Source organism: Mya arenaria, chromosome 2 (genome assembly GCF_026914265.1).
Source record: "Mya arenaria isolate MELC-2E11 chromosome 2, ASM2691426v1".
NCBI classification, from domain to species: domain Eukaryota; kingdom Metazoa; phylum Mollusca; class Bivalvia; order Myida; family Myidae; genus Mya; species Mya arenaria.
Genome location: NC_069123.1, coordinates 33,245,164 through 33,268,534, shown reverse-complemented (window position 1 = coordinate 33,268,534; position 23,371 = coordinate 33,245,164). Strand labels below are relative to the sequence as shown.

At 34.6% G+C, this 23,371-nt stretch overlaps 1 protein-coding gene across 1 annotated transcript; it reads left to right on the top strand.

The window, feature by feature from the left end:
- The first annotated feature begins 67 nt into the window (after nt 1-67).
- Nucleotides 68-18,135, top strand: LOC128214329 (polycystic kidney disease protein 1-like 2). Its single transcript, XM_052920750.1, has 26 exons — nt 68-139; nt 771-955; nt 1,607-1,842; nt 3,412-3,535; nt 4,013-4,148; nt 5,562-5,625; nt 6,195-6,365; nt 6,531-6,655; nt 6,965-7,144; nt 7,798-7,953; nt 8,257-8,403; nt 8,778-8,880; nt 9,104-9,333; nt 9,945-10,093; nt 10,297-10,414; nt 11,777-11,968; nt 12,330-12,584; nt 12,841-13,011; nt 13,203-13,360; nt 13,566-14,271; nt 14,567-14,696; nt 14,943-15,166; nt 15,308-15,491; nt 16,128-17,348; nt 17,572-17,672; nt 18,016-18,135. The coding sequence occupies exons 1-26, from the start codon at nt 68-70 to the stop codon at nt 18,037-18,039; spliced, it is 5,562 nt and encodes a 1,853-aa protein (XP_052776710.1). The 3' UTR covers nt 18,040-18,135.
- The last annotated feature ends 5,236 nt before the right edge of the window (nt 18,136-23,371 follow it).

Below are 23,371 nucleotides of genomic sequence, written 5' to 3'. Positions count from 1 at the left end.
TGGAAACCAGATTCAGCTGAAAGTTGCAAAGACAGCATACACTTTGCATGGACTTTACACAGTCTCCATGAACGTGTTTCGGTCTTTAGCAGTCATTTCGCGGAAGGTGTTTGTAGGCCAATCAGTTTGGGGGTTTCAGGTACAGTTTTGGATATGGTTTATAATAGTCCTATTGTTCGTTGAAAAAAAATCCTACCCAGAGTTTTAAACCATTTAAGCAGAAAATACATGAGTTTTCCATTACGTCATTTTGTGATCCGGTTTCTTTACATAGAAAATAAAAGCCTTGAACTATTTAAAATAATCTTAAATTGGCTAAAAAAGTCACCAGACATGCATTTTATCACATGCTGATAATTTGACAATAGGAATTGCATTCCTCAGCACGCGAAGTGTTGAAGATCTTAAGGTACATAATCGTAATACTAGTAATAAAAAAATGCTTGGATAAAACCTGCAACATGGATAACTTGTATAGTATATCACAGCCTCAAACATCGCCATGATCATGTTTTCGACGTTAAGTAGACATAACGCAACAATCACCACAACAAACAACAACACACACACTAATACCACTACTACATGTACAACTATACATATAATAATAATAAAAATAATAATAATAATAACAATTTTACAATTTATAATAATTTATTAAAATAATAAAATCCTACTTATGAAGAATCGAAATATACTTTTTCAGTTGTAAACGAGTTGTCGTACTTAAGTTAAATCACAGTTTACCTATTGTTTCTCTAAATATTTAGGCATGGTTGGATAACCCAATATTTTACATTGGTGTTGGAGACACCCATCATTTTGAGGCCAATGCGACACAGGGGACAGATGTGACCCTCACTTGGTCGTTTGCGACCGGAGAAGGGGGCACTGTGAAGAATACCTACACGAATCAGGAGTTCGCTTATGGGGATGTGTATTACACATTCGAGAAGTAAGAGTTTCCTTTATACTTTCATCATGTGTAAACATTCTAGTGAAAATCACGTTCAGTTGTGGTCTTGTTTGTTCAAAAGACATAATGAGGTTGAATTTAAAAACACTTTACTAAAATATTTTGTTTGTTATTTATTATTGAGAATACTGTTTACAATACTAAAAGTGTTCACAATTCTATAAATCAACAGTGATAATACATACTCAATACTGTAACATTATAAAAGAAAAATGGAAGTTGAAAAGGTTTCTTACAATAACATGTAGGTTTCCAATAGGGAGAAAACTATTTCAGCCCGAAGACCAATATAACCGTGACGGCATCAAACCTTGTCAGCTCGGCATCTGCAGTGGTTGAGGTGGAGGTGCTTTATTACATTAATAACATTGTCTTCGAAACGGATACCACGCTGACCGATCCTACGACTCCGGTGGACTTCAGACTTCTTCTCGGTGCAGCTGCCGATCTCCCAATGCATATCGTTAGCATAACTATTGATTATAAACATGGAACAAATTCTTTTGAAAAGAGGAATTTGTTTGAGGACGCTACAGTTCCGGACGTGTATTATTTTAGACATTTGTTTGACGTGCAAGGTGAATTTATAGTCGTTTCATCAATGCAAAATGTTCTTGGAGTATATAACAGGTCAATAACTGTGGATGTTTGGAATTCATTGCGGAACCTTACTCTTGAATTTGTAAACGGAAATGGGGCGTACATTACGAACACAACAGCTGAATTTAAATTTGCTGGAGTACCTGAATTTGGATTCAAATACAGTATAGATTATGGGGATGGATCGATAGATAGTTATACCGCAGACGACATAATGTATAGCTTCTACAACTTGTCGACGTTCACCCATATTTATACAAAAGCGGGTTTGTATACTTTGACATGGACATCTAGAAATGGCTATGCACCGTATAATAGACTAGAAACCATTTCTATCTTGATTCAAAACAAAGTGCCAGTTGATGGATACAAACTTGAGCCTAGTTTAAAGAAATATCCCTGGTTGAATCTTCAGTCGATGGACATCTCCGTGAACATTACATTAAATGCTACTTCACACTTACCAACTGATGCTACGTGCGTATTTTGGCCTGACGACGGCGAGCCATCTGTGCCAGGTTTAGTATACGATGGCTATTTCTTCCAACACAAGCATCGCTATTTGCAAGAAGGCGTTTTCAACTCATCTTTTAACTGTTCAAATGAAGTCAGTTGGTTTATATACCAGTATTTAATAGAGGTTGAAAAATTTAAAGCATCATATATGTCGGTTGATTACCACCAATTGGTTCCTCTTAATGGGTCCGACAGTGTCACCGTTTTCTTTCACGTGCAAACTGGCGGTTTTGCTCTGATTCCGTTGGCCGTTCAACTAACCTGGAACTACGGAATACTAGCTTCTAAACGTAGACGTCGAGCTACGACAACGTTCGACCAAGTTACTTATTCTAACACTTACTTCGAGCGTGGGGACTACACATTTTCATTGTATGCGGAGGCATTAACAACAAACACAACAAGCTACCTCGAATATCCAATTCGACTTGGGATTATGCATTTTGAATACTCATCTAATATTTCCTTTATAAACTACACTAATGTAAGATATACTATGCATGGTGAGCTTGGGTCATTTCATAAATTTACGATGGATTTCGATGACACCACACCAAATGACCACTGCAATGCGACAGACATTAACGGATGTTTCATTGAACATGTATGTCCAACATGGGGATATCATCTTGTGACAGCAACGGCTAGTAATGGAACATTTATTGAATTCGACCAGGTTAACATGACGTGTGAAAATCCAATTGTAAACCTCACAACCGACATTCCTCTCACCGTCAGTATACCTGATGGCATTATAGACGCCATGCTTAGAATACCAGCAACCGCTTTATATTTACCAGTTCTACACTGTCGGTGGAACATGGGCGATCCGATCGATAGACATAACTACCAACTTACGCAGACAGTGTCATATACAAGCCCTTTTTTGTTCGCTAACTTTCAATATATCGCTCTCGGAATTCACACAATTACCATCCACTGCTGGAATTTGATAAATGAAACTTTTCTTGAACAACATATTGTTGTGACAAATTCTGATTTCCAGTTCACTGGTGTTTTTGATAGATACTATTCTCAAAGCGAAGGACCTATGTATATTTCATCTATGGTTGATACGGAAATTTTCAGCCGGTTGGAAATATTGGCAGCCTCCCACGCGAAGACACATTTTAACCAATGGCAGTTTAGTATTTACGTAGGTGAAACAAATCCTAATAGACAAGGTCTCTTGTTTCCTCATGGGGTTGTTAAGGAAACGACACATCATATTGTTCTGCGTGTAGTCTTTGCTGAAGAACCAACAAACGCTATTTTTGAACCTACATACGTGAAATTTGTAATGCCAATTCCTCACGCAGAGATTGTTGGTGGAAGTCGACGTTATGTTTCCAGGGGAATTGTGACTTTAGATGCATATTCGGTGTCTTTTGATCCCGTGTTTCCATCCACAAATACGCTGACATTCACCTGGGACTGCCAAGGGTAATACAAAAGCACGATACATGATCATATTAGTGTACTCTTTTCTCGTTTTAAAAATCGAATCATAGCTTGTCATTAAAATTTAAATCTGACACTGTACTGCCAAAAATATTTCTTCAGTTTGTCCCTTTCTTTGTAAATGAGGTTAATGATAGTTTATGAAGTTGATTTTGTTTACCGCTTGGTGATATATAAGAGAAATATAAGTATTACTATGAAGTTAACAAAATCAGATAACAAAATAGAATTTTTTTTGTCGAATAAAAATCCCCATCCCATCCCACTTTAACTGCGTGGAAAACCCATGTATCCCTAAAAATATAATAATAGCGAGTTGTCATCATAAGTTCATCGACATTCTCTGCAAAATTATAAATGTATTAAAGTAACTTAATTTGGTATCCTTGACTCCGTATGGTCAATTTTAACTGAACAACTGAGTTTTCGGTTGTAGTATATCGTGGTGAACTGTTCTAGGTATGACGTTGCCTCCTTTGACGAGGCGGGAGCTGAAACACGCGGCCAGACTTGTTCGACCTCAGAGGTTTCTCCCGGGGTTCTGACTGTTAACACAGCCGGGTCACAGGAGGACTTCTATGTTGTCGTTGTGATGGTGAATAATAATAGAGGAGGAGTTGCTTCCTTTACTCAAATCTTGGGGATCAAAAATACTAATGAATTGAGTTTAAGGTACATATCAAAATACGATTTGGCTTCTCTTCATTTTCCCAATACAAATGTATACGTGTTAATAATTCACATAAATAGTATGTTCAATTATACAGACGTAAATAATTTAAAGGACCACAATACCATGGTAACGGTTAATGCAAACTACTTTTCTATTTTAATGCATTATCATGTTTTAGTCATTCGACTTTAATGATAAAACAAACAAAAAACACATTTGATTTGTGTGCAGATTAAACACTATTTGCATTTTTGCGTTTTTTTTAATTGATAACTAGGTTGCCAAATCTTCTCTAATATTGTTCTTATCTGTACCTGAATCGATTGCATTTTTTTTTTCATGATTAAAGTCAAATGTGTTTAACACGGTAATACATTACTATTAAATCAAATATTTGCATAAGCCTATGTTTTGCGCCTTGAAAGACTGTTCATTAGACAAAGCCCTGTGTTTAATTAAATTCCACAGGAGACCGTAAATTATGCCAACGATTAATTATTAAATTCGTTTTTAAATTCCTTAGGAGACCGTAACTTATGTCAACGATAAATTATTAAATTCGTTTTTCATTCAACTGACATGACTTGTACAACTATTTGTATTTTAGATGCACTATAAATTGCCTAGCAAAGGTTGCAGTCACGTCAAAAATACAGCTTACCCCAGTTTTAACTGATAACTGCCCTGCATCATTTACTTGGACATTGAAAAAACACGACGGATTTAATTTCATACCGGTGGATTTAACAAGCATTTCAGAAACGGGTAAATATTAAAAAATATGTTGTGTGATGGGTTAAGCTTGTTGTTGTTTTAGGTACGAGTATATACGAATCATAACAATAGAGGAATTAGCATATAAATGCATCGGTTATTTTTATACCGTATCACATTTTAAATAATAATTAAGTCAATGTATCCAATTTAATCAAACCTGCACATTCAGAAAAAGCATCGTGTAAGTTTTTGTTCAGCTAAACTATCAATTTAAAACGTGATTGTTCAGAAACTTCGTAAATAAGACAATGTTTTGTAAAAACAAACGCAAAATAATAAAACTGAGCACACCAATTCAATATCTAACACGGAAAAATATGGCACGAAAAAAGCTTATTATATATAAAACGTTTACTGATGTGATATTGGAAAAAAATATTTTCTTTTTTCTTCTTCTGTGTATGATGTACAACGTGATATATTGGTATTGATGTCCTTTTTACATCTGATTAATTAAAGAAAATACCTCCGCATTATTATAAAACAATGTAAATGCCATTCAGAAAGTGAAGTAGTATATATAATGCATAATGTATACTTTTAAGGTAATGGCAACAGATCACTAGCGATTGGTTCAAAAACCCTGCTCCCCGGAACACGGTATTTGGTGTCTCTTACAATGGTAAAATATTCGGTATCCTATGGACCAGCTTACTATGAATTCGTCACTAATTTGCCACCGCAGGGAGGACACTGCAGGGTTATTCCTTACGACATTTATCGGTTTCCAATTATGAGTCAAGAACTAATCAACACTACATATGACCCAAGTATGAATTCTTTACTTATGCAGTAGTCATTATATAGTATGGTATATTTCACGGTCTATAGAAAATAGAAGGGCCAATAGTGACGATCCAAAGTGAAGTCGCAGCCCAAATGTGGCATTCGACTTTCTGTAGAAAGTTACACATTCTAACGGCGGTTTCAGGATATGATGTTAGATAGGGTAGAACTTTTGGGTCACGATTTTGGCTGAATCCCTTACCCTTAAACCAAAAAATGCATGCATTGTTTTGCATTGTAGTCATTTTTTTTTATCGGATATTGACAATAAAAATTGGACAATTTAGAGGGAGAGACCTGTGTCGGCTATGCGCTCCTTATTCCGCTTGAGCTTTCGTTATAAGTGTCTGTATGACCAATCTATTAACATTCATTCTTATTAACGACTGTTTTATTTCTTTGCAGCGGCTAGTCAGGAATTTGAGGCGGGAATGCAGAAATTTAATATGACGTGTATCGACTGGAAGGACGAGGGTTGGACTGACTCCACCTTCTCCACGAATCAACCGCTCTTATATTACTTCTACGTCCAATACAGTCATAACGACTATGAGAGACAAATACTTTATTTTGATCGTAAGTTTGATCTAATATTGTGTTTGATATCTCAAATGTGATCTTTTTTGTTTAGATTTTCATGAAAAGTAGAACCTATGCATTTTGCAGAAAATAATGTTTGTCGCACATTCTTGGGCAGAAATAGGATACCGATTGATGTTTACATGTTGCTTGTATTTTTAGCTGGGGCAACGTCGAATCTTGTCTCTTTCCAAGTCGGCGATCCAAAACAAAACTATGAAGCAACTGTTGTGATGAGGATATCTGATATTTTTGGAGATTACATTGAACTTAAGTACAATGTTACAGTAAGTACATTTTTATTGTTAAACGTATGCCTCTATGTCATTTACTGGAGCGTTTGTATGTTACCACAGCTTGAATCAAAATATTTTTGTTCCTGTGTTGTGTGTTGCTTTGTCTTATGACATTTAGTTATATTTCATTTAGATTGTTAAAAACTAGCGCAACTTTTCTATGACTTCTATGTAGATATTGTTTTTGAAATGATTTTATTGGAGATAATTTTCTGCCGTTTGTTTTGGCTGTATTTGTATGAACACACTTAAATTATACCATGCATAACTTACTTATTATACTATATATTCCCCATTCAGTCAAAACCTACCCTGACAACACAAGATGTGGCAGCGCTAAATACAACGTCAGCACAACTTCAGCTGATTATGAACTTTGTGTCACAGTTTGATGATGAAATGATCAAGGCGAACAGAACAGCCGACTATAGGACACTTTGTAGACGCGCAATGGATGTTACGTCCATCTACAACAAATTGGTATGGAACCAGTGCACTAGTGTTTTGTCTTTGAAATACAATCGAAACTACATGGACAAACCCATTAACAAAACATTTGACAAAGACCGAGTTTTTTTTGCACAAGCCTTACCCAAACAGACACAAAACGTTATAACGTACAAACAACACACTTCAGACACAATACCTAACACAATGTACAAACAACACAGACACAATACAGTGAAAACTCACTAAACCGGATCTCCACAAAACCGGAATCCTCGGGATACCGGACTTTTTTCAGAGTCCCGGTTTTCCCCTTCTATTTTCAATGTAAAATAATCCCTACAAAACCGGAACCTCGGAATTCCGGATACCGGACAAAAAATCGAGAAAATTTGTTAGTTGTCAACGTAATTATACGTCACAAAACCGGAAGTATTTTTGTTCAAACATGTCAAAATGATTTTGTGTATTAGGAACATATACATACAACATTAAACAACATAGACACACCGGCAACATTTAAAGTTGCATATTTTAAATTATATAAACTGTTCATAAAATGTTTGAATCTTAACACTATTTGAACATATGTAAGTAATGTATTGATTAACGCCTTTTATTTCAAGCAATGTAATGAATATAATTTTATTTTCCTAAATGCTATAAAATAGCTTTGTAACACGTAGGAACTGAACATGTCATCTGACATAGTAGTGACGCCAGAATATCTGACGTCACTTGGGTACCAGACAACAGAGGATGGCGAGCTGCTTACGTGGTCTGACTTCTGGGAGCTTATTGTGGATGTGGCTGATACAACGATCGCCGACTATCTTATGAAGGTCAGTCGTTGCGTTATATTAGTTTTTGGAAAGTACGCAACTTTTCCAAATGATAAAAATGATTAGAATGATTTTCTTTCGTATTGTTTTTTCATTAAATGAAGCATGGCATGAATGAAAACAGATGCATGAGTAAATATGAATACATAACACATGCATATCGTATGAATCCCACAAAACTAACACATTGCTAATGTCGAAATGTAAGAATAACTGACAAATTCTATTTTGGTGGGAATTTCAGAGTGCTATATACTTGAAAAGTATGTATTAGTCCTTTTGTTCACTTCCTTTTGTTTCAAGGTCGGGGATTCATATGCCGCCATGATTAATTGGAGTATCATGACATGGCCGTCCACTAAACGGATGACCATTGTTGCCATAGAAACTGTTAGCAGAGCACTGAATGCCACATTAACAGAAAAATACTTTTCCAACTTTACAGCAGTTGTAAGTCGATAATTATATCATTAAAACATTTATAATTTTGCCTTTTGTAACTGTATATTAACATTAAAAAAAACATTATACTTTTTCCTAATATAAATGCATATAAAGTCAACGTTTTCATTGAATAGAGTGGTTCATTCTATCATTTATATGTATATCACATTTATATATTCAAAAACGGAATGGCTTAAAATGTAATATGTGTTTATTCATTATATCAAATAAAGACAACATTTAATCAAAATATGAAGTTTTGAAATCTACATTGATATTTAATATGTAGATGTATTTGCTCAGAATGTGGCTTAAACGTTATTATCTTAGAACATATGAACATAAACGATGTCACAACGGCATTACTGCATTTGTTCTAGGTGCATTCTGCACAGGTTGCCAACAAACTGGCTGAAAATTTAGCACGGCTAACACTCGATCGTGTATTTCCGAACACGAATCAGCTTGACTCTGCTGCAACGGGTAACGACTAATGTTTCTGTTATATTGGGACTGTTTCCTTCCAAAGTCACTAAATAAAATGTATTTCAATAAATGATTATGTTTCAATGTATTTTTATTAAATAAAAGTTACAACACCCCAACCCGGGTTATTGAGATAATAAGAGAGTCACTTTAATGTGTTGACGAATAGAAAGAAAACATTTGCGAACATGGTACTAAATGTGTTTCTTTTCATTGCCAGGTGTGGTAGATCTAATCAGGAACTGCCTGTATATTCTTCAAGCTTTACTTACTCCGAACCTGCCACAGGACCCTACTGTTGAAGAAATGCGACACTTCCTGGAGGATATGAAGGTGTTTAAATCAGCGGATGTGGTGGGTGTAAAGTCTCTTAGTCTTCAGGAACAAACCTTCCTAGCCCAGAAACAGCTTCAGAAATACTATGTGCAGAAATACATAAAATCACAAGCGGTATGATTCATTAGCCATACACAATGATTATATTCTTATCTTACCGTTATTTCGTCTTTCTATATTGTCGCGATAAACGTAATAACAGTTATCAATAAGAAAATTTCCAAACGCTTTTAAATGAGTGTTTATTTGATTTTCTTGAATTTCTTTTATTTAAGTCAAAAGAAGCGTTGCCCAATTTGACCGCTGCACTTCAACAACTCACTGAATATCTAACGCATCTCACACAAATGGGAGGCCCCGAAGAGTACATGGAGAACGACTATGTATACATCTCATCGGAAATGTTACCCGCGAATGAAATAAAAGCTGCCGGTGATGTACATAGACCGCGAGTGACGATCGAACTTGGAGAAATAACGCCTACGAACCCAGGGCTTTGCAGTGCAAGCACAGTCATTCTCAAAGTAGTTTCTTATTATAAATATATATAATATAAACTCCGATAAAAAGAACAATTTCTTTGAATTTTAACTTCCAATGAAATATTAAGACAAGGCTAGTATTTCAAATTGCTGTATCTCATGTTTCCAGTAAGATTATCTGGAAATTGAGACAACTGTATAGAGCTTTTAAAATAATAACGGATCACCTCCTTCCATTTGCAGACTATTATATTCAAACACAACCCATATTTTTGGGGTCAGTTTGCGGATAGGATTACATCCTATGTTCCTGTTTTCCAAATTGACGGCGCAGTTCTCGCCACTGAGAGAGTTGTATACAGACTGGAAAATAAAGAAGAGGCGCTTTGCAGGCAAGTGGCACACGCGAATGTTTTCATGTTCACATGACCTCATATATAATATCATACCGAAAAAAGTGTTTCCGATCATGAGACCAGTGCTGAACAAATCGACCCCATCCAGGGAGGACGAGATTTGCATTACTCAGTTAGGCTCATGTCATTACCAGAGGGTTTAATTATAGATTTCCTTAACATTGATATTTCTTTTGCAGAGACGCAATACCTACATACGAAAAGAATGATACAAACAAAATGATATACATCCTGTTTTCAAGACGACATGCCGAAGATGATATTCTGATATTTCTGAGACCCAACGCCAGTCAGTTGGTATGTAAAACAGCACCATCAGATTTATTGTTTTTCATGTGGTCTAATTCCTTATCCTAAAACAAATAATAATAATAATAAAAATAATAATAATAATAATAATAATAATAATAATAATAATAATAATAATAAATAATACTCATATTAATAATAATAATAATAATAATAATAATAATAAAAATAAAAATAATAATAATAATAATGATATTAATAATAATCGCAATTGTTATTTAAATATCATATTTTATGATATATATTCATATGTTCATTAGAATAGTAGCATATTTTGAGTGCTACCTTTTACAGATAGATTATTATTCAAGATTATTGCAATATAACTATTCGGTTATATTTTTACCAGGAACGTACAATATTTCCTAAAGAAATGATTTCTTATGTATTCAATTGCTAATTTGTGTTTATTCAAGAAAATGCACTTAATACGAAAGTCCATTGCTTTATGACGTCACGTTCGACATGGAAATTCCTCGTAGTGTCGTGAAATCTACGTCGAGTTGTTCCGTTGGTTTATACTAAAAGCGTAGCGTTTAAACATGGAAATAATCAAAAGATATTATATATATATATATATAAAATAGGACGCTTCTCCGACGAGCGGTATCACGTCTTGTTCGATGTATAAACTTGCATCCGTCTTGAGGCATACGCGTTTACACAGTAAACTCGTCGTTATACACTATGTAAAAAGGATCCTGTTATAATATCCCTTATATATGTATATATGCTGTGCTTATCAATTCCTTAGTGTCGTTTTTTAATATCCCATATCATAGTTGTGCTGTGTGTTGAGTGCTACCTTTTACCAACTATTATTTATTTCAGTTTTAACATATTAAACATTTAATCAATGCATAGGTATTCAGGAAAATAGTGTATTTCATTAGGAAGCTATGCCAGCAAAATCAATTGCTACGCTAATTTAATTTGTGTTTAAATTCTAGAAAATGCACTAAACATTAATACTATCGGTTTATGACATCGTTTCTGAAATGGAAATTCCTGGAAATATCGTGTTAAAGGCAAGTGCTGGTTTGTCGGATAAAACTACGATTAATGCGTTATAACATGGAATTAGTCAATGGAAGCATATAACATAACGAATGTTATGACAGGACGCTTGCCTGACGACCAGTATCAAGTCTCTTTCGGAGTATAAATATGAATCCGTCGCCACTGCTACGCAGAATCGACCTATACTTGTCTTAAAACGAAACGTGATACAGGAGGTCAGGAAAGCATTATATATATTTACTACACTACTCTAACGGATATGGTCAAGCAATCCGGGTTCGATCAAATAGTCATTTGAAATTTCATTTATGATCATTTACGGTATTCAAGGTATACAAGCTGTACTTCAATAACGAAGTCAAACCAGATTGGACAACCAATAGGTACATTTATTCAACGGAAATGAAACTCGACAAATGGACAGCTGAAGATGGGTACAAGCTTATCATCAAATCCTCAGAATTCTCGGCCACGGGCAATATCTGGATTGGCTTGCAACCACTTCTTGGTACGGATATTAACGTAAAATTATCATGTTCATATAGGGAACGCATTACGGTTTTAAGGGACATCTTATTGGATGGATTTTCTAAACGACTGTGTTTTAACCTAAAATTATTTCTTGTGTTTTAAATGTTCAATAAATTATTTTATACGCATTTTTAACAGAAAACTCTGAAGATTTGAACTTACTGACAATGCCGTTCTGTGCTAACGTTACCAGTGTTAACTGTCTGGCGTGGGTACACTATAATGGGGAATACATTTGGGACAAAAACAAATGCGAGGTAAAGTAAATTATCTTAATGTTCAATTGCATTTAAATAATGTGAGGTCTTATAAGTACTAGTAATATGAGCATTTGAGTGTTATTTTTGCAAAGGTTTCCGCCTCAAGCACAAGAACACATACGGTGTGTGACTGTGAAAACACGATGAATACCGTTGGTGCCGAGCCCATGACTGTTGGAACTACATTCTATGTCCCAGACAATAAGATTGATTTCAAAGTCGAAGAGAAAACAACACCATTGCCTATTGGAAGAGGTCCTGTAATCGGGTTTGTTGTAGCAGTCATCATAATGTATGTGCTGCTCATATTCTGGGCCTGGCGTGAAGACCAAAAGGATAAGTATAAGGTAGATAGTCATATTTTGATAGATGTCATGATTAAACGACAACGAGATGTGCGTCAAAATGGTGATTAACATTAGTATTTGTTATTATAAGGCCCTAAATTCCTAGTCCTGACTTTGTAGTATGCTTAAAGGGTAACGTACGGAATGGTGATTGCTGTATTATGATTGTCGTACCAGGTCCCAATTGAGTTTTACTATAATTGCAATCCCTGATAGATATACATTACGTATGTACGTGGTTAAGTTTTATCCACAGGGGTCATATTCACTTCTGATTGATAACGACGCTGCGGACGACAGTTTATACATCATACGAGTGTACACAGGACTGCGGTCTGGATCCGGCACAGATTCGAAGATAGGATTCGTCTTGGTTGGTGAAAGCGGTGAAACGGGAATCAGGAGATTAGACGACGAGACTCACGTCGTATGTAAATGTTTGCGTTTTACGTACACTGCTTAAAAAAGGCGAAAAATATCATGTAGTGAATTTCGATAATTAATATGAGGTCAATCAATAAGCAATAAAACATTACATATATTGTAATAAAGAGTAATAATACCGAAAGCTTACATATATTACTTTATCATAAGTGAGATTGAACTTCATTACATCAGGGATTCGAAAAAGGAAGTGTACGAACGTTTGTCATGAGCACCAGGAAATACTTAGGTGACTTTATATGTCTACGAATTTGGCATGACGATAGCGGCGGGAAGAACTCAAGCTGGTTCCTTCACAAAATCGTCATATCTGATCTAACAAACGGCACAAGGTTTGAATTACCAAATCTTATTACTTAAAAAAACGTTTTGAAATATAACGTCCACGGCGATTATGCTTGAGCTGTGATGGACCAAAATTCGCCAAAATATTAAGCATTCAAAGGCAGTCAATTTAATTCAAAGAATGCATGAGAAATTATTAAATCAAAGTATAAGCAAATCAATTAAAATCTTTATTCTGTTTCTTTTTTTAAGATGCACCTTTATTTGCGACCAGTGGTTCGATTACGACACAGGCGATAGTAAAGTTGACCGTGTATTAATTGCCCAGCCTGCAAACCAGTTCTGGTCCTTCATGGAGTTGTTTTCATATACGATTGCCGAACATCACATTTGGCTGTCAGTTTTTTCCCGCCCAATAAAAAACAACTTTACACGTGTACAGCGTCTGTCATGTCTTCTTGGACTGGTTTTCCTTACTATGTTTTTCACCACCATTTTGTTGCAACCCCCAGATGAAGACATCTCTCAAATAGTGATCGGCCCGTTTCGGTTTGCCTTTGACAATTTCCAGGTTGCGTTGGAAGCACTCCTTATTTCAACCACGGTTTTAATTATCGTGACGTTTTTCTTTAAAAACGCCGAATCAGATGAAAGTGCACAGTTTCAATCAACCCTCTTGAATGCATATAGAAAAGCAAATTCGAAGATCCACTTTGACAAGTCTGTAATTGGGCGCTTTTTTGTGCCTCCAGCGGAGGAAGCGTTGCAATACAACTATTACTTCTTGCCACATTTCTGTGTCTATGTAGGCTGGGCTATACTAATGATGACGGTTTTGGTTGCGACGTACTTAATGAACTCTTCTAGCGACTCGTGGGAATTGATACAATCAGAGTATTGGATGTCCACCATTTTTATATCAATCTTCTGTTCCATCATGGTCACTGAAGTTGTTAAGGTAATGTTAATCAGGAGATATCAAAACTGACCCCTCGTTATTGAAAAAATGAATGTGTATGTATAAGTTCAAGCAAATGTATCACTTCGCCAATTTTTTAGATTTGAAATATAATTGCTAATGCATGGAAATATTAAAATCCCTCAATTTGGTGGATTATATTAATCGAAATGTGAAATAAAAAATACTTGGGAACACAAAGTTTCGATGAGCATGGAACGTTTGTGTGAACAAACAATCATATCGTGTTATAAAAATATAAGTCTAAAGCAAAGATACAACTATTTTTATTCAGGTCATCTTCCTTGCTCTGCTGTTCCTGTTGTTGTGTGCACGTGCACACGAGGCCCCAGATCCATTTATAAACAAGGACAGCCTTGAAGAAATAACAAAACACAACTCAGCCAGCCTGACCATTGGACCACGTAAAACATGATTTCCTGACACAAGCAAATATTTAACTTATAATTCATTCATTTTTATTATTCATAATGTACTATAGAAAATATATTATGTTTACTGAAACCTTGCCCATGACCTGGCTTTTCAGAATTTACACCTACGCACTTGTTCGTGTATAAAAGATGTTGTTTAAGCCTAATGCTATAAGAATCATGTTTTCACAGTAAGAGAAGTGGAAACTGGTTATATTGAACACTGAATTATTTTAGGATTTCAAAGTGTTTTGCCATTACCTAAAAGTCCTGATGATGATTCGTTGATGAAGAACAAGCTCAATCGGATTCGTAACCACCAACTTATGAAGATATTTACTCAACTGACAGTGTACTTCAGTCTTCTGTATATGGTATACACGATCAGCTACGAAAGCAGAGACCCGAGATCATTTATAATGAAAAATCATTTGGTTTCAACGTTCAAGTATTCTGACAGTGTATGTGGTTTGTGTCATTCATAGCTTCCTCAGATACGAGTTTTAGTTCATATTGTTCATGTCATGCTAGGTTACGTTATCTGTCATTTGTTAAAGATATTTGACTGTTTTACTCAGAGTACTTTTGTAACGGACTTTCAGGTAAAGGACATGAAATCCTACACGGAATGGCTGAATGATACATTCCTTGAAAATTACTTCTCAAAGAGTTTTTACGGAGCAAAATTTGACAGCCACACTCTAGCTGAAAGCAAGCCGTTTATGGAAGATCTGCTTAACTTTCGTGTTGGTCCTGCACGTCTACGACAAGTGAGAATTCAATCAGGTACTGCACATAATTTTGCATTGTCGGACCAAATGCTATATTTCCTCGTAATTTCTGTACACCTAAGGTGTGTCCATGGCTACCAATAAGAGATCTGGACTTCACCTCATTTATTATTTACGAGTAGGACACTTCTGCAGTTTGTTTGTCAAAGGTATGTTATGGAGTAATGAATAAACTAGGAAATGGATCAAGACACAAAGCCGACCAGACAGTTTAAAAGAGACACATTAGACTACAAATAAGTCATGAACATATTAAACTTATAACAATCCTGTCATTTTCATTGGATATTATGAAGACAAAATACAGATATATCATCGTATAAAAACACTTTGCATTCGAATATTTACCAATTCTAAATAATCATAGAGTAAGCAATTTTTAAATATTCACATTTACATGAATTTTTAAACAGCATGCATTCATCGAAATACTTGATTCTAATTTTAGACAAAATTATTATTATTACTTACAGTTTTAAGTCGATTAAGACCAATATTATGATTTTTTTTTTTTCATTTTTGTAATAGCTTTCTATCATTTACCAATTATAACTTTGCATGCTAACAATTTCCACGCGTATCTTTTAAATGTATGTGCACTAAATTGCAATTATATTTTTTTTCATTTTAGAGACCTGTATGGGACCTTTGCGTGGAACAAAACCTTGCCACGGGATATACAACGAAAAAGAAAAGGAAACGACAAACTATTGTTTAAACTGGAAGTCACTCCCATGTAAAATTGCAGAAAAATGGATTCATTTTACAGCTCCAGCCTGGAATTTTAATTTTTCGGACGAAGTTTGGGGGTTTCCTACATTTGCAGCCTACAACACATACGGTGGCGGCGGATATTTCATGAAACTTGATGTGAACAGCGGTGTCAGTGTAAAAATCTTAACTGAACTTATCGACAAAAACTGGTTCGACGAGAAAACTAGAGCGGTGATTCTTGAATTTACTGTGTATAATGCGAACTCGAACTTATTTGCATATGCGAAATATGTCTCGGAGTTTCCCGAAGTTGGAGGCTTCATACCTTTTGTCGATATCCAGGTTTTCAGGCTGCATTTTAACTCAGGACCCAACGGTGATTTTATACTATTTCTGCAGTTTATTTTTGTGATTATGGTAGTCTTCGCAACACTTAACATGTTTTACGATGTCAGCGCAGATACAAGAGCATTCTGCCGAAACATTTGGAATTATCTGGATATATTAGCTTTAGTCATGAGCTATGTTACTATTGGAATCTACATTTATAAAGCAGGAATTATGAAGAAAACAATTGAAATATTTGAAAACGACAAAAACGCGTATGTCGGATTTGAGAATCTTGCTTTTTATGATTTTATCGCAAATACCACCTACGGAATATTGGTATTTCTACTCTCTATTCGTGTGTCCAGAATTTTGGGATACAGTGGAAAAATAAACGAAATAGCCGCAGTAATTGTAAATGCTGCAGAAGATCTTTTTGGATTTGTTCTGATATTTGGGTTAGCAACATTTGCCTATGTCTGTTTAGGAACAATGCTTTTTGGATCAGCCGAGGAAAAGTACAGTTCTTATTTCAAGTCATATGGTACACTTACAGAAGCCATCATTGGAAAGAACAGAATCTCAAATATTCTTGTTTCTAAACCAATATATGCCGAACTGTACTACTTCACTTTTGTGCTTTTTGTTTTGTTCACGCTGTCTACCATGGCTGCAGCTATTTTGAACTTTAGCATCACATACGTGAAAGAGGAACAGGCGAAAATCACACCAAAAAATATTTTAGAAGTGCTCTTTGGTAGAGTCTTGGTTTTCGTGAACATGATAAAGGGAGTGAAGAAAAAGTCTGCAGGTTTGAAAAAAAATAAATATGTATAGCTTTTTTGAAATTCAATGACATTATCTAATAATAAGATTACGTTTCTTGTTTTGTCATTTGTCCTGTTTATATACTCATTTTTGTTTTGTTAATTTCGAGCACTGAATAGCATATTGTTATTTCGGTAACATTGTTTTCTGTCGTGACAATTACTGTATGATGTTCTAACATGGTATTATTATACTATTATAATCAGGCAAGAAAAAAACGATGGAAAGAAGGGATTCAGACAGTGATGTTCGTGCAATTCTCTTAGACTTTCATACGTTCATAAGAAGCGTGCAATACAAACTACAGGTACGGGTAAAAATAAATCATTTCAATGCGTGCAGTAATGCATATCATAGAAAACAATTGACAAGCATTGAAATTGAAAAGACGTCAGCCTGTATTATATTTGATTTTTTCAGTTTTTGGTACTTGTATTGTTCAAATTAATCATTTGCAATTAACAATCTCACAATTTAAAACAGTAAAATAGCATTCTGAATTCATTCACTGTACGAAATAGTGTCCTGTTTTGCTATCAAAATCAAATAACAGCGCGCGCCCAGCTGGGACAAAAATGATGTCATTTTCGAAATATCGTAACCTTACCTTCGCCACGACGTTTGCTATCTTTATGTATTGTTTATTTCAGACCGAGGACAAATACAAGTTGTAAGAATGCGACGAGGACAGCAAAAGGGATAAACATACACGACAATGCTATATGGAATTCAGAATAGGATTTACATATAAATGTGTATGTCTACATGCCATGACATTCATAAGTATTACTTTTTCTGGAATGTGACTTTTTATTTTTGTTAAAGGAAATTTAATGCGTAAAAATTCAAATTAATGTTGAAAAGAGTTTTTGTTACGCGTTTGACTGTTTATAATATAGACAATGGGTCGGATACTCGAACCTGCCTTATTGTCGAGCACTCATATGTGTACTTTCCAATTTGTGTAACATTTGTATTTCGACAACTTAATCAAGGTGGAGTATTCATGACAACATGACTATCGCTATGTGGAGCTTCTGTACAATGTTTACTCAAGAAGCTCAATGACATCTTATATATCACAAAGTCTAAAAATGTCATGCTTGAACTATCTCTGTATGCGTATATGTTACCAAGTTATGTTCGTCTTTGTATAACCGAGAGCTTTATGGTTAGGTATTGCATAAGATTTGCTACGTAGATAAAGGAAATAATGACAGAAATTTATTAAAAGCGCATCCAAATGTACATTATCCATGTATTTGTTTCTTAAGATTTAACGTTATGTTTGAAATTATTCAAACAAAACCCATACATGTACATGAATATGCTTGTCGAGCAATGTTTTTTTTATTTATTTGCAGTGTGAACAATCAAATTCGGATTGTATGTATAAGACTGGTTTTTGGATTTGAATTATCGAACAAAGATTTTTGAGAAATGCGTAATGAATGGTATACTTAACGTAATTTCCAATTTTGCATAAATAAAGTTTTCATAGATGTTGATCTAAAATCGTGTGTTGCACTTTAGTTTATTTGGTGTCGTCTGTGACTCATTACAATTCAATATTGCCAATTTATATCCATTAAAAATATTACTTTCAGCTTTGTTTATTAAGGTTTTCATTTAGGGAAAACACATTTTAGTGTTGTTGTTTATTCGTGTATATAACATTTGGTCACTAAACGGTATGAATGTCTAATGGAAATTGTTATTATGCGTGCACTGACCAAATGCTTTTATACAAAGATGAACCACAATTCTCATGTTCACAGGCCTTTTTGTTTGCTGTGATACTACAATTAAAACTGACAATAACGCTTCTAAGACAATTGAACGAAGTATCAATTTGATTTTCGTCAGTGATGTCACATGTTTCACAGACTTCACATATATTTAACTGCAATAAAACTACATTCCATTGTGTTATATCAGTTGTTGCTTCTAGAATATGAATGCGATCGAATGCATATGCGTGCGCATAAGAAGTGTACATATAGTATATGTTTCGCTATGCGTGACTATACACTCTTGAGTAAATTTGTTATGGGCATGTTCGTGACAAGAGAGTTCTATGAATAGCTACCGCAACACCTGAGTTGACATTTCTTATAACGGGATATGATAAAAAGTAATCTGTTTTAAAGCTGCACTCTCACAGATTTACCACTTTTATAACTTTCTTTTATTTTTGTCTTGGAAAGAGCAATTTTTTACGTAAATATCTGCAAAACAATGATATAAGATTGCTGACAAAAAATCAGATCGTAGATTTTCATATTTCCGTTCGAGAATAAATGTTTTATAGCCTAAACGGTTTAAGAAAAATGCATAAAACATCAATTTTTGAACTCAAATACAAAAATCAGCGATTTAATATTTTTTGCCTGCCGTCTTAGTTAGCTGGTTTCCATGGACTTTCGCAAAAGTTGGGTTGTTCCAAGACAAAAAATAAAAAAGGTGGTCAAAACGTTCAATCTGTGAGAGTGCAGCTTTAAGATAACAAGCCCGAATCGCTTGCAATTCCAAATCCTTATTTTGATCACCGGCATATTATATCTTATCATGCTGAAATTGATATTTAGAACCACTGCTTATTTCGGTTCAATAAAATAATTTAGGTGTGATATTGACACACACAAGATTGGCACCAAAGCCCTTTACAGTCTTATGAAAACTGTAAACTATTAAACATTGCTTGAAATCGCTTCAAAAGTGTACGCTCCAATTTGTGTGAATTTTGTGTATAGACACTTTAAGCAAGGTTTAGTTATTAGGCCACCATGAATATCGCTATATGGAGCTTCTGTACGAGGTTTGCGCAGGAAGATTAATGATCGTTTAAGGCACGATTTTTAAATTGTATATTATATTGGATGCACCACATATGCCGGTGCTAAATGACGTTTACATGGTTGCATACATTGTATCATTGATAATAACATCGCACGTTGACTGATGATTTCATACTCGGACTTTTTTAATCTTTGCTTCCGTGTGAAATCTTTTTTGCGGTTTATGACCGTCTTAGCTCAAAGCTAGCTGATATCATATATGAGTTTTTGATGATATGGTTAGGGACCTCTTTCAGGAGCTCAACACCAACTATTTATACACTTTTGGTTCTAGTTCCAAGCAAGGCCTTAATTGAGGGTCATTTGCTATACTCGCTATATTAGAAAACAAGGCGCATCCGGGTGGCGCCAAATCGGACCCTTTAGGACAAACTTTATTTTTTAAACAAGTTTTGCTAGTTCCAGAGATGCAGTTTAAAGATTCGGGTATGTTAATTATAAAAACACGCATATTAAATAACTTCTGACATAATAAAATGCACAAGATTTGTGAGAACTATTAATTTAATTTAATCCCTCCATGGAGAGGAGAAATATTAAGCAGACACACATAAGGTTATCTGACCTTTGAATAAACCCGAAATCTCCTTGAACTTGGATGGAATGCGACTGGAAAAATTATTACGAATTTCGAAATCGTTCAATCCGAGGAGTTTTGTAGTCGACACTATGCTATGCTATATGACACTATGCTCATTAGTGCTACTTGGAAGCATTTTGCCGGAAATTAATAAAGCACGTCAGCTGGATGTGGTAAACACCCGTATTCAGTTATTTAAAAAATAAATAAGCAGATATGGAGTTATATAGCTTTCTAAAATGTAATGTTTGACCTAATGATAGCATGGATTATACAGCAGGCTTTTCAACAACTGGAGATAGGAATATTTGTTAATGAAACGACAGTACTTAACTTTTTTTATTCTTTTCTTAACAAACAGGATTAATTCGAAACCTTTTGGAAGAGGATACGTAACCTGCAATTCTACATCATTCCCAGGATACACAAGCAAATATGTGACTGATAAAGTTACCCTGGTCAACCAATAGTGCCAGCGGGTAATCCATGCACTGGTCACTTATCCGTGTAATCATATATAAACCATATGTAAGCATTTTAAAGAACATATCAATGTTATTTGTTTTAACACGAATTTCATGTCATAATATTATTCATACAAAACAAAATTATTAAAGAAAAACAATTATTAAAATAACATAATGATGTTGCGCGAACCGATACCCTTTCGATCTGCAGGCGGGAACTACAAACACTATACCACTGTAACAAATTACTGTTAAAGGGTTTATGAATCCTATAAACACAATTTGTAATTTTGGGAACATGTGTTTACATTGGAGCGAACGCTGTTAACGTTAACAATTTTGTGTTTGAGTATTATTATGAACTAAGTTCTCTAATTATGGTTGCCCGGTTAGCGAAGTGGTTAATGCACTCGCTTCGCACCTAGGCGACCCGGGCTCGAGTTTGTAAAGTGGTCACCAAGCCGGACAAGTGGGCTTTCTCCGGGCACCCCGATTTCCCCCACAACACAAGACCACACTCTCGCACAACATCGTGTCAACGAGAGTGATTACGTATAAGTTATCATAACTTTCTTCACAATCGTCGTAAAATATATAATGTTTAAACTAACTAAGCTCTCCATTTTGTCGAACTGTTTCGCAATAAATCAGATGGTTAAAAAGAAATATTTAAGAGGTATAATGCAACTAGTAATGCATTGCTTTATTCGTGTATATAAACAAATACACGGGTCAAAATAGAGAATGTGCCTTTATTGCAATCGTTAACGCCACTAGTAACTTTATATTGAATCTTAAACAATGTAGATTCAGTTCTAAGCAAACAATCTTGTTAAATTTATATGGAAAATAGTACTAATCATGGCAAATAATTTATTGATAGTCTGTGTAAACCTAGCGAGGTTGTTTTGCATAATATTTGTTTTTCAATTTTATTGATGACTAATCTCAAACAAATACGGATGCACCCATGGACAATGGTACGGTCAGTTTGTTATTTGCATCCCTTTTCATGGGTAAACTTGAAAAGGACTTTGTCGACATTTCCAGAGCTTAAGTCTGATGCTTGGTTGATAATATTTGCATGACATTTTATGTGATGGTCTCATTTAGTAAGTCATTTGTTTATTTTTGTGGATTCAGTTAATGTCTTTCAAATAATTATTAAACAGTTATTTTATAATCTGTGTCATACGTTCGAATGAGGGCTGTAATTTTATGCTTTTTGGCGGTTTATTGAAAAATAACGGTGGATATTTTCATGGAAAACTAACATTTTGGAACATTGAGTTTATCGTAATATAACTTGACTATTTCTTTTGTTTTTACACTGGTTTCATGTGAAAAACAAACGTTAATGCACTAAGTGCAAGAAAAGAAAAGTCTATGGCGTCATTTTCGGTATGAAAACATTTGGTTAAAATTTGGCGCGATTGTCCAATGGCATATAATTTAATTATTATTTTATTCTATTTCAATCAGTATATTTATCAATGTCGAAAACAATGGTTCTTATGAAGGATACCGTGTTTAATTTGGAAGGAATGTCCAGAAAACATGGTATTTCTACCTTATGAGACTATAATAGATCACAGTAAATCTTTTAGCACTCACCAATCATTTAATATTTTGTTGTTTTCAGCTATTAAAAACACGGTTACAATCTTGCCATAAATGAATTAGTAAGTAGTGAAAGATGTATCACTCAAGATTTGTTTGTAGTACGTGTGTATGTATTGATTTTCTAAAATAGTGTCACTTTAGATATATAATCCTTAAATGAAATCCTTTATAAGCACATATAACAGTGTTAAACATTAACGTAATCCACTGATGATTTTGTTCTAAAACGTTACACTAAAACAATGTTTTACATGCAATTGCTGTCTTAATTTAAAGCCACTTAAATACATATCTTGAAGCAAACACCAGGAGTTATGTATTTTATTATTAATCTATACCATTTATCATTTATTTCAATAATGCGTTCAGGTACTTATAAACTTATAGGATACACAAACATCATGACCATGTAAAGAAATTCTAAATATTACCTTAAAAAACCCATTTCTTCAATTTCAACCTTCCTGTGACACACATA

What these genes read in the sequence shown, in the direction of transcription:
- LOC128214329 (XM_052920750.1), top strand. Translation starts at nt 68, where the DNA reads ATGAACGTGTTTCGGTCTTTAGCAGTCATTTCGCGGAAGGTGTTTGTA. An exon ending in ACCAAAAGGATAAGTATAAG is followed by an intron (nt 12,585 to 12,840) that starts GTAGATAGTCAT and finishes TTTTATCCACAG; the next exon opens with GGGTCATATTCACTTCTGAT. An exon ending in CGTTCAAGTATTCTGACAGT is followed by an intron (nt 15,167 to 15,307) that starts GTATGTGGTTTG and finishes ACGGACTTTCAG; the next exon opens with GTAAAGGACATGAAATCCTA.